Source organism: Triturus cristatus, chromosome 10, assembly GCF_964204655.1.
Source record: "Triturus cristatus chromosome 10, aTriCri1.1, whole genome shotgun sequence".
In the NCBI taxonomy this organism is placed as follows: Eukaryota; Metazoa; Chordata; class Amphibia; order Caudata; family Salamandridae; genus Triturus; species Triturus cristatus.
In genome coordinates, this window is record NC_140593.1 from 1016786036 (window position 1) to 1016802031 (window position 15996).

Consider the following 15996-nt stretch of genomic DNA (forward strand, 5'->3'; position numbering starts at 1 on the left):
GAGAACAGGAAATGCTACTTTTACGCAAGCAGGGAACGCCATCAAGGGTCGTTGGGGAATGCGTTTTCGAAGGCCTGGTCAGGCGCATTTGTCCACGCTTTTCCGCCAATTCCCCTAATTCCAAGATTGCTCAGGAAGATCAAAGCAGAACCATGCACAATGATTCTAGTAGCACCAGCGTGGCCCTGCCAGTTTTGGTTCACGGAGCTCCTCCTGCTCTCTCAGGATCATCCAATTCATCTGCGGCCAATTCCCTCTCTATTGACGATGTCCCAGGGCCAAGTGGTGCATCCAGATCCGTGCTCACTTCAGTTGGCTGCGTGGCTCCTGAACACCAAGAATTTCAGAACTTAGATATCCCTGAGGAATGTAAGGAAGTGCTAGCTCAGGCCCGTGCACCGAGTACGAATAAAACTTATCGTTCCAAATGGAAACGTTTCTGTGTGTGGTGCCGCCGAGAGAACATCCATCCTTTTTCTTCTGCTCCTCATCAAATTTTACCTTACATTTTGTCTCTGGCCAAGTCAGGTCTTGCTCATTCTTCTATCAAAGTGCACCTGGCTGCGATCTCTAGATTCAGACGGACGGCTTCTGGTCCTTTTCTCTGGTTGGCAAGAATTGTCTAACAATTTTTAAAAGGACTCTTTAGAGTTTTCCCTCCGGTCAGACCTCCGCCTCCCATGTGGCAACTCAATTTGGTTCTTGCTCAACTCATGAGACCTCCTTTTGAACCTATTCATAGAGTGGATCTTAAATTCCTTTCATGGAAAGTGGCCCTCCTTCTCGCTTTAACATCTGCCAGGAGGGTTGGGGAACTTCAAGCTCTCACTATAAAGGATCCGTTTTTACAGTTTAAGAAGGACACTCTTATTCTGAGAACAAATCCGAAATTCATTCCCAATGTGCCTTCGGATTTTCATTGGATTGAGCTGGTCATTCTAAAATCTTTTTTCCCTCGACCTACGACTCCAGCAGAAAGGTCTCTTCATTCCTTGGATGTCCAAAGATGTTTAAAATTCTATCTCCAACACACCAAGGATTTCAGAAAATCTACACAGCTCTTTGTCGCTTTTAGTGCACCTCCAAAGGTCTTCCCCTTTCAAAGCAAGGCGTTGCACGTTGGATTGCCAGTGTGATCCATTACTGCCATCAAGCGGCTGGTAAGCCCCTAGAAGGGCGGGTCCGGGCGCACTCCACAAGATCAGTTTCATCGTCTACTGCTCTTTTCGTTGCAGTGCCGATCAAGGACATTTGCAGGGTGGCTACATGGAGCAGTGCCCATACATTCACGAAGCATTACTGCTTGGACTCTTCCACGCGAAGTGAGACGGCAGTGGGACCAGCAGTCCTCCGGAACCTCTTCCAGTGTGCGGTGAGCGTCCCATTCTAACCCCCTTCCTGTTATTGCTATTGCACATTTTGTTTCATATGATGTTTTCTGACTAATGTTTTGCATATATGGTTATTGCTTATGTGACTATACATACAAGGTTATGCCAGTGTTTATTTCTCAAAATGTGCATTGTTGCTAACTACTCTGATACAAGCTATGGGAATCTATGAAAGTTCCAATACTGGAGTAAGAAAACAAGTTACTTACCTGTAACTTTGGTTCTCCAGTATTGGTAACTTTCATAGATTCCCGTGCACCCACCCTCTTCCCCTGGGAAAGCTCAGCCTTCAGCAAATTTGGTTACTCTATTACACAACGGCTATGAAAATCTGAGGCTCTGAGGCTCTCTCAGTAAGGTTCTATGGGGTGAGGCTAATCTGATCGGTTGTTGCTTTAGTTTGGTCTTGTTTACAAAAAGAGGTGGATATGCTACAAAATGAGATGAGGCATAGACCTTTCTTTCTCTTTTGTATATACTGCTATGTTATTTTTATATTTACCGAGACTCCCATTCCGACGACGGGGGATGATACAAGCTATGGCAATCCACGAAAGTTACCAATACTGGAGAACCAAAGTTACAGGTAAGTAACTTGTTTTTACAGCGCAGGTCACAGGGTGAGCACTGTGTGCTCGTGTCTACTGTTAGGCCACAATCTGGAGGTTTAATTGTAAATTTTGGAATTAAAAGAGACATGGTAATATAGCAAGGCAGAAAAAAATCTAACCACCAAGAAAGACTAAAATCTGTTCTGTTTTCTACAGCAGCCTTCCTTTGTGGTGCACGTGTCACTCTAAATAAAATGTGTTGACTCCTTTTTACAACAACCCCGTGTACAAGTGCAGGACAAAGAAAATATAAATGTCTCCCATTTGATATGAATGCACACAATAATGCACTCTATGAACGCCAAAAACAATATGCGATCCACAAAGTAAACCCTCAGACATCAGGGCTTCACATTGCCATAAAGATAAATAAGTACAGGTAAAAAGGGCGGAAACATTCAAAGTAACTAGGAGAGTTTGGGACCCAGATGCATAAAACTGAGAGCAGGAATGCTTCGTGAGCCAGATGAAGGACTGAAAAAGAACAGGGTCAGGATTAAAGAGTACAAGAGCGTTCCAAATAACGTACTGCTACAATTTAGATTATTTAAATTTATATAGTGTCCCTCCACTGTAAGCGCTATAATTGAGAAACTATTTCTACTTTCTTTGTGAAGTATGTGTTACTGTGGCACTTATTTTTGTTTACCTCTGCTTGTGGATTGCAATGATGTTTTCGTGTTTTATTTACCTTGTGCCAGCTTGGTAAAAGAAACATTTGCAGCTGCGTACATCCACTTCACTCCAATATAAAACACATGGGTAAAATACTTTGTCATTAATAATGCCAATGCCTCTAACTCTCTCAAATGCGAGACCAATTTGCATTGCAAATGCTTGTTGTATATTGGGAAGAGGATAGAGCCCCTCCATGAATCTGGGGTTGAGGCAATGGTAAACGAAAGATTAAAGAGTGGGGTCAGTGACCTTGTCCAGAAGTCTTGCGGTGATTTAAATATTACTGCTGGGATGCCGTTGGACCTGGGGGCACTGTCATTCCTCATTTTCCCTATTGCTCTTAAAATGGTGGCTTTTGTAATGGGGTTGGTTGGCTGATCAGAATAGTTGGGGACAATTTCTGTCAGGTTAAGATTTTGACCGTTTGCTTGGTCGTTGGTGTATAGTTTTTTATGCGCATCATCCAGTCCCATTCAGCCACTCCGCTCTCCTGGGAATAATGGTTCCGTTTGTTACCGTGCCCCTGAATCGGGATTGGTTCCTCTTTTGCAGGAGTGTGCCATTCCTCCTTTGCCTTCTTACGTTTCAGGTGCCAAACATTCTGTCTGTGTAGTGCTCTGAATGTGCTAACTGCTTGAGCTGAGCGTTGTCTTTTTCCCTCTTTTGTGGGCCACTAGGGCTCTTCGGACATTACGCTTGCTGATGAATAATTCCTTGGAGAATATTTGGAGTGGAGCGGGTCATGAGATTTGACTTGTTTTGGGGGGCCCCAGACCCTTCACCAAGGGTAAAATGAATATAAGCCAGGCTGTTGTCCCAGCGTTGTAGTAGAGATAAGGCATTAAGCGCAAAGACGTCTGTCTGTTTTGATGCAATCCAGTTATCCATCTTTGCACCGGAGTTGTCGTTCCATTTGATTCTTGATAGGACTTTGAGGAGTTCTTCACCAGTTGGTTCCTAGTGGCAAACAAACAAGGTAAAAAAGAAAGCTCAGCTCAAGCAGTTAGCACATCTTTGGAGCTTGCCTCTAAGCAATCTGCCCAGTTACTTCCGGTAACTTGGCAGATTGCTTAGAGGCAAGCTCCAAAGATAATCGCAAAGGTATATTCTCACTTTCCGTCCTGTCATCCACTTCAAAGGTGCTGAATCTAGAGATCAGTGAGTCTCTGATGAAAATATAGTCAATGGTCGATACGTAACGTCCCTGAATGTTGGGGGAAAGACACCGAGCGGCTCACTCACTTCTTTGAGGGCTTGTGCGGAGGCTAATTTAGGAGTGTTAATGAGGTAACTATCACAATTGTATGTTTTGTGTAGGGACCCCTCATTTCCATTGTAAGCTGAAGCCATGTATCAGATATGAAGTGGGAGAAGAGACATTTAGGAGTCAAGCCCTACAAAATTAAATCACCTACACTGTATGGCAGCTGATTTTATTTGGATTGAGATCTTTTTAAGACCTGCTCTTTCTGTGTAGTGTGTGAGCACCAACAGTCCAAACTGCCCTGATGTGTAGTCCTATGGTGGCTCACTGAATTCAAAACGAGGCTTCTGGTGGACAGCCTGCCTGGTTCTAAAAAAAGATGACACTGAGTGAGTGTCAGATACATTGGTAGCAGGGGGTGATGATTCCCCAGGGCGAAGAACAGGTCCTTTAATTGGCTGATTACATTGCAGGCTTGTGCTTAGCCAGTATGAGTACAACTCACTAACTTTCTTGTCCAAGTACGGGTAGGCTTTGTCCAATTGCTTGTGGTGCTGGACCATCTACACCCATTCTCATGGTCTGATTACATCCAGCCCGTTCGGATTCTGTATTGACCTGCCTGCCTCCATGCTTGGATATGTACTTGGTGATGGTGGCAATGGACTTTAGCTCAAATTCAGATCCACCTGGTGGTGGCTATGCTTTGAAGCATGGCGCTTGACTAGGACTCATCGCTGCCATCTAGAACGAGTCAACTTTGTGGGCCTTTGTGCCTACCGAGACAGACACCCAGCTAGTCAAGGATTCATTCCTGTCACTTCAGCTTCATAGTGGAACCACCTGCATCTCTGGTGAATTGAAAGTGTAAAACATAATCTTTAATGACCCTACTCGCTGTTGATGTGTCCTATCACTTCAGCACAGTCAAGCTTTTATTTATCGAACTATTTGTTATCCCGCTGTCCCGTCACCCACAAAGTTCAGATGCCACACTTGAACATGCATGTCCCAACATTGTATTTCTTTCCCAGCATGTTGACAGGGAGCCAACCATCTAGCACATCGTGTGGCAGCACACCCCATTAGTAGACAGGAAGAGACGTGCTTCAACTGTGCAGATAAAAGCAATGAGTCCCGCCCTGTAGATTATGGATAGGGTGCCCTCCTGGACAGTAGGGAACTCTGGAGCTGCATCTGAACAGGAGACAGTTGGTGAAACCAAACAAAGCTAATAGTCCCAATAAGAAGGCCCTTGCAACTCACCCTCCGAGTGGCCTTCTTCCTTCTCAGATATAGGAGGCCCACCACCTACAGGACAACGAAAAGGTCCACCACCCTGATGGATAGCAAGCGGTAGAGTAGTCCGCACCAGCACCCACATTTATCAAGATAGGTGGTACCAACTACTGGATAATCTCATTGAGGACAGGGAAAAGCTGAATGCATATCTCCTCGCCATCTGCAGCCCACCACAGTGTGAAATAGCGAAGTCTTGCAGTGCCTTGCAGCAGTTACAAATACGGGCCATGATATAATCCTAGCAAAATATTTGCCAGTGGTCAGCCTCCTGCCAAGGCAAAATAGACTCCAGTAAAGATTGGTAGATGCTGTTATCACACCAGTCTCTGAATCTGCACACTTCTTGCCTGCCCAGCACTTCCAACTGGCACAATCAGCACAAAATGTGCATTACCGGTCATGCCAGCCTTAATGTTCATAAGCCTTCAAGAAGAGGGAACCAAAGTGAACACAAGCAAATAAAGCAGGAACAGAAACAAAATAAGGAATTGTGACAATTGTTTTCTTAATCCATATGGAGTGTGCAGTATTCTCTGTGCGATTCGTGAATGCTTTACTATATTCCTTTGGGGAGCAGGGGTGTTGTGCGTAAATGACTATTACTCTCATGATTTTCTCTGGCCCATATCTGAATTGTTTTTTCGTCACCATTTTCTCGACTGATGCCGAGAAGGCACAGCCTCCAGACCAAGCTGGCATTCATTAAAATTAAATTAAATTGCTTAAATTAGCAGTGATGCAGATGCTTAAAAATATGCCACAAGCTCAGGAGCAAAGAAATCAGAGGCTGATAGCTAACAGAAGTCTATCAGATTTTCAAAAAGTGACCGTAGTACAAACGGTAGCATATCCAGGAAAAGTATTTATTTAGCAAAATCTTAAGTTTTCTTCTCAAGAATTGATTGCTTCAAAGTCTTTAAATGTGTCTCCCAATGATAACATTGTGTTTTTGTTTATTACGCAGGTTGACAATGTTTATGATTACAACTCAAAAAGCATTCCAAGAATGCCCCCCGCTCCACTGAACAAAGCACATACAAGTCCTTTAGTTGATATGTTTAACGACCCACCACCCGTTCAGAAGAATCATCCCCATGAAAGACTAAAAACACCAGGTTATTTTTCTGATTTATTTTATTAATACTGAACATTTGCATGAAATATTTCAAATGGCGGTGAAACGTATTTCGTGTTAACTGTATTCTTAATGTTTCGGAAATGTGATTGTTGTTGTACCACAGACTGTTTACATTGTCTAATCGAGTAACTGGATGCAACCAAGAAAAAATTGCATGTTCCTAAACGTGCACAGTATTTGATTTTGCCTTTCTTCTAGGTAAATCATAGCGGTTTTTGGTGGACGAGAGCAAATGTGTGTTTCTCAGTAGCTTTTGGGTAGCATCTGAGACTTTGATACATGACAGTCAATTGATCCATGTCATGAGGGTGATTTTCAATGAGGCTTGTTTTTCAGCCAGCAGCACTAACCATGCTGGGGCGTTCAGGCCCACTTGTATAAATAAAAGTGAATCTACAAGTCCAAGCATACTTTATTCTGAAAAACCTTGACCACCTGAAGTGTATCATTGGGCTAGCTAACATTTAAACAAATACTCCTCACCTTAAAAGAGAAAGAAGGCAAGTATCCTCACGCTTTTTTATCAATGGCATGCAGCATGCACCATAGTCCTAACACTTTTTTCTTTAGATCTGATCTACAAAGGCAGTCTTATCTTCCACATTACCACTGTTAGCTTTGAAGACCTATGTAATTGGTCAGGAAAGTACTGTACCTTTAACCCTTTGGGGTATTCACCCTCATATGAGGGTTGACACAATAAATGAGCACAGCAGCTTTGAAATCCTACTAAGTGCATCCTCAGATCCTAGCCCATTTAAAAAAAATAATAATAATTATGCAGCGTTGTGCTGGGATGTAATGTTCTAGCTGAGTGAGGGTGTAGAATTCTCTCTAGAGTTTCTATGTTGTTGGTGCATAGAAATTCTGTAATACATCTAGCAAGAACCCTACTGCCTGAAAAGTATTAGGAATAAGTGCTAATCGTCACTGATACAACACCAAAACAGCAATGTCACATCCCCCCAGGATAGACAGTCCAGTGTGCTAGAGGCCAAGGAGGCCACACGTGTTGCAAGGTACTAACAAACTTCAACCATGTTCTTTGAAAACAGTTGTATCAAATTTATTGTAACAAATCTCAGAAAAGCCATACTACAAATAGTTGATAAGTATGCAATAATATACAATACAATGCAAGAAAAACCCAGGCGCACCACTCTGACCAATTCATACTCATTCATTCACACATACCTAAAAATCACACATGTCCTACAATCTCCAAATCCCATCTGTTGGTCACCCCCCACAGAAAGCTAATGACAATATGGTACCTATTATAATCCACAAAGTGCTATGTGGTATAATGGTAATACCGTCAAATCAATCAACATTTCATTGGATGAGACAAAATAATTGACACAAGAGGGGATGTGATCCCGCGGCCTCCCGGTGGTTTCTTCCCGTGTATCCGTATGGGAATTGCTATTTTCGTTTTTAGCCTCATTGGAGTGCAAGTCCTGGCAAAGGTGGTTAAGTCGCCTGATTGAATTATATGCGATCAGAAACAGTGGTGCCTATCCGGCCCGTGCTGTCTATGTCCTTGCATGTCTCCGAGGACTGTTTGATCTGCATATCCATAATCTACATAGAGTCCCTTATCTGGGGGTATCTATTAAGGACGTCACTGGATAGGAGTATTTCTCTCCTCACCATGAAGAGACGGGTGCTATTGGCCAGGACATGGTGTTCTAACCTCCCTGGTGCTTGGACTGACGCTGGTGGTCCTTTGCGGCAGACCATTTTTCTTATCCTACCGCGTGGCTGCTCTCTGTTTTCATCGCATATTGGGACATCTTTTCACTTCGCTTTATACCTGGATGTCACTGGATTTGTATTGCGTAGGATTGGCTTTGTGTAAACTCAGGCGCTCCTTCGTTTCTCACCTTGTCATCATATTTTTCTGCGTCCTGAAGAAGGTGAGACCCACCAATTGGGGTCATACACCGAAATGCTCGTCGGCGCTGGAGTCCTCGCCTCTTGATGTCTACCCCAAGATTATCTATCTGTGGCATTCATTGAAATGTTTAAACAAATTGTGTCAATATTTATACCATAGTACCATATTGTCATTAGCATTCTGTGGGCGGTGACCAACAGATGGGATTTGGAGATTGTAGGACACGTGTGATTTTTAGGTATGTGCGAATGAATGAGTATGAATTAGTCAGAGTGGTGCGCCTGGGTTTTTCTTGCATTGTGTTGTATATTATTGAATACTTATCAACTATTTTTAGTATGGCTTTTCTGAGATTTGTTACAATAAATTTGATATAACTGTTTTAAAAAAAACATGGTTAAAGTTTGTTAGTTCCTTGCAACACGTGTGGCCTCCCTGGCCTCTAGCACACTGTACTGTCTATCCTGGGGGGATGTGACATTGCTGTTTTGGTGTTGTATCAGTGACGATTAGCACTTTTTCCTAATACTTTTCAGGCAGTGGGGTTCTTGCTAGATGTATTACGTGTTTCTTCCCCTGCTACCCCTGCCTATCTATTTGTTCGGGGGGCCCCCTTCTGTGTGATTTTTCTGTTTAGAAATTCTGGTCAGAAGGAATAGCTGTATATGGTGCTTTTATTACAATAAAACGTTTAACCAGATATTTCTCAGAGTTTGAGCTTCATATTCAGACAGTACGGCTTGGAAATAGTGAGCAGTATTTGCCTCTTTCTTTTTCTAAGCTGTGTTGTCGAAAACATTGCACTTACATTGAGAAATATTGGGTGAAATCAATTCACTTTACACACTTAAGACACATAAAAATACAGGAGCTCATGTCTGTGCTGAGACTGCAAAGCCCATCATGATGCGGCCCTGGTGGCTACATCCTCTCATAGTTTTCTCACCTTATGAAGACTCATCCATGGCTTCAGCCTGATCTGGAAACCTTTTATCCACAGCAATAACACCCCAGCATCGCCATGTGGCACCATCTGACTCCAGCAATGACTCCGCTTCCGTGTGTGATGCCACACGGGTAGATCATATGCCAGTGGGTGCCCTAACATTTCATTTTTTTTTTTTCCCGCAGAACATGGCACTTGGTGTCTCCACAAAGAAATTCCCAGCTTTCGACTCCAACAAGGTCAAATGTCTCCTGAAAGGGCTTCAGACTTGAATACTTTTTGACAGTGGCTTAAGAAGTCGTTTATGGATCCTCATGATGACTGTATATGGTCTCTGGGGCTGGGACACAACACCACAGATTGTGACACTTGCAACTCAAGGTAATCAGGGAGCATGCAGTCAAGTTACTCTTTCCTTAGGCCCTAAGGAAGAGCCCCCACCCAATCCCACTCCCAAGCAGACTTCATCTCCTAAAGGTAAGTCACCGTGCAGGGAACGTTCCCCTAGGAGCTCTTCCCACTCAAAGCACCACTGGCTAAATCCTCTTCTTCCTCGATGAAAGGATCCCATTCAGTGAACCATTAAGAGTAACTACACCATTTGCTAATTGTGGGCTCTTCCTCAACTCTGGGAGAACCCCTGGCATCTAAGAAGTTGAAGCCAGGGTTCCCCAGTGCAGGTCAAGGCCATCTGGGTAGCTATGTTGGATCTTTTTAGGATAGCCCCTTAACTCTTTGGGCTATTCCCCAGGGGAGGTATGCCTCTGCTGGTTTTATGGCTTTGGTGGCTCCGACCCAGTGTCAGAAGTAGTCAGGGTTAACATCATCAGTGGCTGGAATCTTGTGGCCCCTCCCTACTCCAGCTGAGTCAATAAGTAACTAAGGGGTTCTGCTTGATACCTCCCTCAACTTCAATCTGCAGGTAAATTGAACCCCAAGCACCAGTTTCTTCATTATTCGATCCCTCAGGAAGAACTTTTCCTTTATTCCAGAGGAACTTTGTAAATCTGTGGCTATCATGTTAATCACCTCGTGATTAGACTTCTGTAACGATCTGTATCTCAACCTAAACAGCTACTCCCTGAGCAAACTTCAGATGGTACAAAATGTGGCTGCACATCTCATTCTCAACACTACGAAATATCTTTCAGTGAGAGAAGGCCTTTGAAATCTCGACTGGCTCCCAAACAAGAAGCGGGTGATCTTTATCTTTAAGGCGTTTTGCACAGTCCACCTAGCTCTGCACGGCAAGGGCGCACTGGCCATTAGGTCATCCTTTCGTTTCTATAGGCTGACCAGCGACTTAAGATCAGCTTCAAGCTGTAAAGTTACTGTGCCAAAATTCTGTAAGCCGAGATGGGGTGCGTGCTTCTTCTCCACCGCAGCGGCCAAATTATGGAATAACCTGCCAAGCTACATTGTAGAGACTGACTCCTACACCTCCTTTCGAAAACCTGGCTCTTCTCCTCTTAGTTAGACTTCCCGGGTCCCGATGGATTACAGGCTCATCTTCTTCCATCTCTTTTTTTTAATCGGGTCATTGTTTTCTCTCCCTATTCTCTTTTATGTCAGCTGTCTCCTGGGGGGTGGTTTGGAATTCCCAGATGCAGCACCTTGATACCTGTGGGTTAGGTCACTATATACATTTATTTTTCATTTAATTTAATGGAGAATGACTATTTGGGGAGAAAGCAGAGTGTTCTCGCAGTGCTTCAAGGACAGTAGGTGACAGCTTGAGCCCGAGCCTTGGGCAAACCTGCAATTCTAACAGCAATATTGTAACTCCAATGGTTACTCGAAGACTGAGCTGTCCCAGCAACACACCTAAGCCAGGGTTTGATCTGGAAGGCTTTGGCAGCAGCAGTAGACCCAGTCCACAGTGTCCTGTATGGGCTCTGCTTCCTCTAAGCCTCTCTGATTTTCTTCCCACAAGATTTTATTTGGGGTGGTGTCTTGTTTTGTTATCAATTGGAAGGTGGTTATAAAAGACTGATGGGTCATCCAACTGATATGAAGATCTATGCACTTCTCTTCCTATCCTCCCTACAAAACCAGCCTGTCCCAGAGATCACTCCAATGTGTCTATCCTATTGTTACAATGTGCCAGAAGGCGGGTGATGTCCTTGCATTGTTCTCTGACAATTTGGTGACTACAATATTATGGTATCCATTCAGCTCAGGTAAAGATCTTCTAGTTGATGCATTTAGATCTGCATTGATGGATGGACTCTTCCATCCTTCTGAAGGAGGTTGTCCTTTCAGACCACCACAAGCTCAAGCTATCATGGCCACAGACGCCTAAACATGGGGCTTCTGGTCCATGTCAAAAAAGCAGCTAGAAATAAATATGCTTGAGCTTCGGGTGGTGTAACTTGCCCTGAAGGCTGTCCTTCCTCCTGTCTCAAGGACATTGAGTTCAAGTCCGTAATTCTGTCTGAAGAATGCAGAATGATTCTGTGAAAGCTCATGCAGAATCTACAAATAAATGCTATTCCGCAAAGTGGAAAAGGTTTTGCGTTTGGTGCCCTTCTCACGCTGTGCTCAACGCCAGAACAAGTTATTCCTTACTTATTGCATCTAGCAAAGCCAGGCTTGTCTCATGCTTCTGTGAATGTTCACCTGGCGGCAATTTCCAGATTCAGATCACAGAAAGGAACGCTCTCCTTGTGGTCAAGCAGACTCACTAAAGAATTTATGAAAAGGTTGCTCCAGACCTTTCAGCCGGTTAAGCCTCGCTGGTGTCCTGGCAACTCAACACATTCTTATCACACTTAATGAAGCCTCCCTTCGAGTCGATTCACAAGGTTGACTTAAAATTTCTTTCCTGGAAGGTTGCCTTTCTCCTGGCTATTACCTCCCTAAGGAGAATACGTGAACTTCAGGCTCTGACAATCCGTGAACCATAACTTCAATTTCGGGAGAACAGAGTAATCCTGTGAACTAACCCCAAGTTTATTCCAAAGGTACCAACTACTTTTCATCTCAATGAGCCTATTGTCTCGCCAACTCTTTTCCCTAATCCATCCTTGGCTGTGAAAAAAGCTCTTTATTCTTTAGACATTAAAAGATATCTCAAATTCTACCTGGACAGAACAAATTGTTGAGAAAATCTGATCAACTCTTAGTATCCTATGCCTTCTCTAGGGCCAAGATTAGACTGGGTTGCTGCACTTGTCACATTCCGCCATGAAAAAGCAGGAAGACCGCTGTCCAGGAAAGAGAAGGCGCATTCCATAAGAAAAGTGGCTGCTCCTTCGGCCCTGTTTGCAGGGGTTTCACTCCCTAACATCCGCAGGGCAGCCATATGGGTTAATGCCTATACCTTTATGAACCACTACTGCCTGGACTCATGGTACAAGTCTGTGGCAGTTGGACAAGCCACTTTACATCGCCTGTTTTCATAAGGTATGCATGATTAAGTTGTTCATAACAAGATGCAAATTTCATATTTCTTTTCCCTCTATCTCTTTTTTCAAAAATATATAGGCCATCGACACGGTAGATCATGCCACTCTGATCGACCGTGTCTCAGCAATCGGCATCCAGAACAATGCCAAAGAACTTCTCGCCTCCTTTCTGGCTAATCGTTCACAGGCTGTAAAACTGGGCCCTTTCTTCTCCCACACGTTCTCCCTTCCATGCGGAGTACCACAGGGCTCCTCGCTAAGTCCGACCCTGTTTAATATCTATGTTTCGGACTTAGCGAGGGTTATTAAGTCCTACGGCATTAGTCTCACAACCTATGCCGATGACACCCAGCTGGTTCTATCTGTACATAATGATGGACTTACAGTTGCAGCAAACTTTCAAGAGGGAATGCTCGCCATCAGCTCCTGGATGTCTTCAAACTGTCTAAAATTGAACTCTGAAAAGACAGAGGTTATGACATTCGGGAAATTGGAACCTGCCTGGTCCCCCCTATGGTGGCCCAACGAGATGGGATCTCCACCAGAACCTGTCACTAAGGTCCGCAACCTCGGAGTCATATTCGATGACAGACTGCTCTTCCACCACCACGTCAACTCGGTAGTCTCCACCTCCTTCTTCACTCTGAAGAAAATCAAGAAGCTTCTTCCCTACCTCCCCACTTCAGCTGGTAAAACTCTGATCAGCACCCTCGTTTTTGCCAGAATGGACTATTGTAATGCCCTCCTTCTCAATGCACAGGAAAAAGTTCTTAATAGGCTTCAGTTGGTGCAGAATGCCTCAGCCAGAATCTTATTGGGCATTCCCAAGTTCACCTCCATCACTCCTCACATCCGACAGCTTCATTGGCTTCCTGTCAGGAGCCGTACACAATTTAAGGCACTGTGTATTGCCTACAAAGCCATCAACAACTCAGGCCCGCAGTTTCTTAAAGATGCCCTTCGTCCTCTCGAAAACCCCAGAACTCTTCGCTCATCCTCAGCTCATCTGCTCAATGTCCAATGCACAAGGAAAGCCTACTGGGGTGACAGATGCTTTGTGATTTCCACAGCTAGACTATGGAATTCACTCCCTTTTTCCATCAAAACTGCCCCCACTCTCCTTAGTTTTAGGAAGAAATTAAAAACCTTGCTTTTCCCACATTAAGATCTGCTATAGCCATCATCTGATCAGTTAAGCGCCGAGACACCCCTGGGTATTTGCGAGCTATAAAAATTGCTTAAACATAAACATCATATATGATTAGAAGTTCTGCAAATGTACAAATATTATATTTTAAGGTTCGCCTTGGTGTTTCTGATAATACTTGATACTTCAGGAAAACATGATTTCATCAGTATATCATATTTAAAGTTGTATGGGTTTCATGGTGGGAAGGTTCGCCTAACTCACCACCTAAACACATTTGATACTGGTTGCTCTTCCGATTCAAACATGTGAATCTATGAAAGATATATAATACTGGAGAAAAAACAAGTTACTTACCTGTTCACTGTGATTCTCCAGTATTGATATAGTTCATAGATTCACATGCGATCCTCCCTCCTCCCCGTTCAGGCTCACCATTACTTCACCTCTTATCCTCTAGCTATTACACTTGTGCTCAAAATCTGAGGTATGGTGGCTCCGCAGGGGAAGAGTACTTCTGGGTCTCTGCTCTGATTCGCTGAAGTTTGGATGCTTTAAAACACAGTCAATAGGTTAACAATTTCTGTTGTTTTCAGTGGGTTTTCTAAGGCCTGTCTACTAGCAGTGCATTTCATTTGCTGTTACCATAGGACTCCCACCATGACGACAGGGAAGATTCAAGCATGTGCATCTATGAAATATATCAATACTGGGGAACCACTGTGTACAAGTAAATAACTTGTTTTATCTCTGTAGGGCCCTGTAATGTAAGGGCCCCAGAAAAATGACCTATATAGAAGAAGCCAGCAGTCCCACCACTCTGGTGAGATGTCGCAAGGAGATCTTCTCTTTCCTCAAGGTTCTCTGTAATTCTTTGTGAATCAGAGCCATCTTTTTCTGAGGTAATTTCAGAGATTGTCAATCACGAACACCAGAAATACCATCCTTTGAGCGGGATTGACCACCAACTTCTGCTCATTAATGAGGAATCCTAGACTATGTAGTAAGGAAATTGTCATTCACAATTGACCTCTTAGACAATCCAAATATTGATGCATGAGTAGGATATTGTTGAGGTGGACAATAAATGTTTCCGCCTCTCGCACGCAACCATTCCATGGCTGGACGAATAATCTTTGTGAAACACAAAGGTGCTGGGGAAAGGTCGAATGGAAGGGGCGTGAACTCCTCAATCTGATTCTTCCAAGCGAATTGGAGAAACCGTCGGTGGGAAGGAAAAATCGGAATGGTTAGTTATGCGTATTGAAGATCTCGGCATACCAACCAGTCATTAGGCTGAAGGATGTCCCTGAGAAGGTTAATTCCCCTCCATTTTGAAATGGCGATAGACCACCCATTTGCGAACTGCCTGAGGTTGTTGACTGGTCAAAAGCTTTTGTCCTTCATCTCCAACAGAAAGAGTGTGTTGATGAAGTTCCTGGGATGAAAGGATGTCGAGGATATTGCCCCTTTCCCTATGAGCTCTTACCTCTTGGTTAAGGGACGTACCCGTTGGCGGAGTATTCAGTAGAATTCCATATGAAAACCTTGCTCCACCTGAAGCACCCGCACATAGCCTGTTATTGCTCTCCAATTGTGAAGGAAGTGTCTGAGGATGAACCCCTCTCTTACAAGGGAAGCAAGGGTATTGCTTACTCTAGAAGTGTTGGAGGTACCTTTAAAGGCACCTCGGCCTCCTGTGCTGCGTCCGTAACCGCAAGAGGGGAAGAATCCCCTAAATCTCTTCTGGTCCTTTCACTACGTGGATCTCTTGGGCTGGAGCTAATTGGGAGCGGAGTTGAAGGATCGGCCATGTGAGTGTCCCCTTCCTGTCCTGGCCTCACCAAAAATGTTTTGGCGAAAAACGTTTCTTATTGATTGCTGTGCCTTATCAAGGAAAGAAAAAATGGTAACGAATTTTTAAAGCTACCTGAGAAAAGGGTCTTCGAACAGCCTTACATCAGCCACCTGGCCTGCCTCTGATGTTGCCAACTCTCCCAGCTTGGGGTCTATCTTTATGAAGAGAGATCTTCTCTGTTCTGCAGAGAGGGTACAATTGGTGTTGCCCAGGAAACACAGGGCTCGCTGGGACCGACCTGTAAAATATTGTGGTCAATGCTTCTACCGGATTCTGGAGCCTCCTGTGCCACATCTGGCATTTTCGTCAGAGGTCTCGAAACTAACACTTTATCTTGGCAGGTCTTCCAGGATCGGTCAAGGCCCTTCTTTGGGTCTTTGATGAATTTGGTGATGAACGTGGCCATCTTGGGCT

General features: G+C 44.0%; 1 protein-coding gene across 1 annotated transcript in view; it reads left to right on the plus strand.

Moving 5' to 3' along the window:
• Nucleotides 1–15996, plus strand: part of BAIAP2L1 (BAR/IMD domain containing adaptor protein 2 like 1) — a 586052-nt gene that overhangs the window by 440580 nt on the left and 129476 nt on the right. Inside the window, exon 9 of the mRNA XM_085629004.1 lies at nucleotides 6151–6301. Within this exon, the coding sequence (XP_085485130.1) occupies nucleotides 6151–6301 (151 nt within the window). The remainder of the gene's footprint in view (nucleotides 1–6150; nucleotides 6302–15996) is intronic.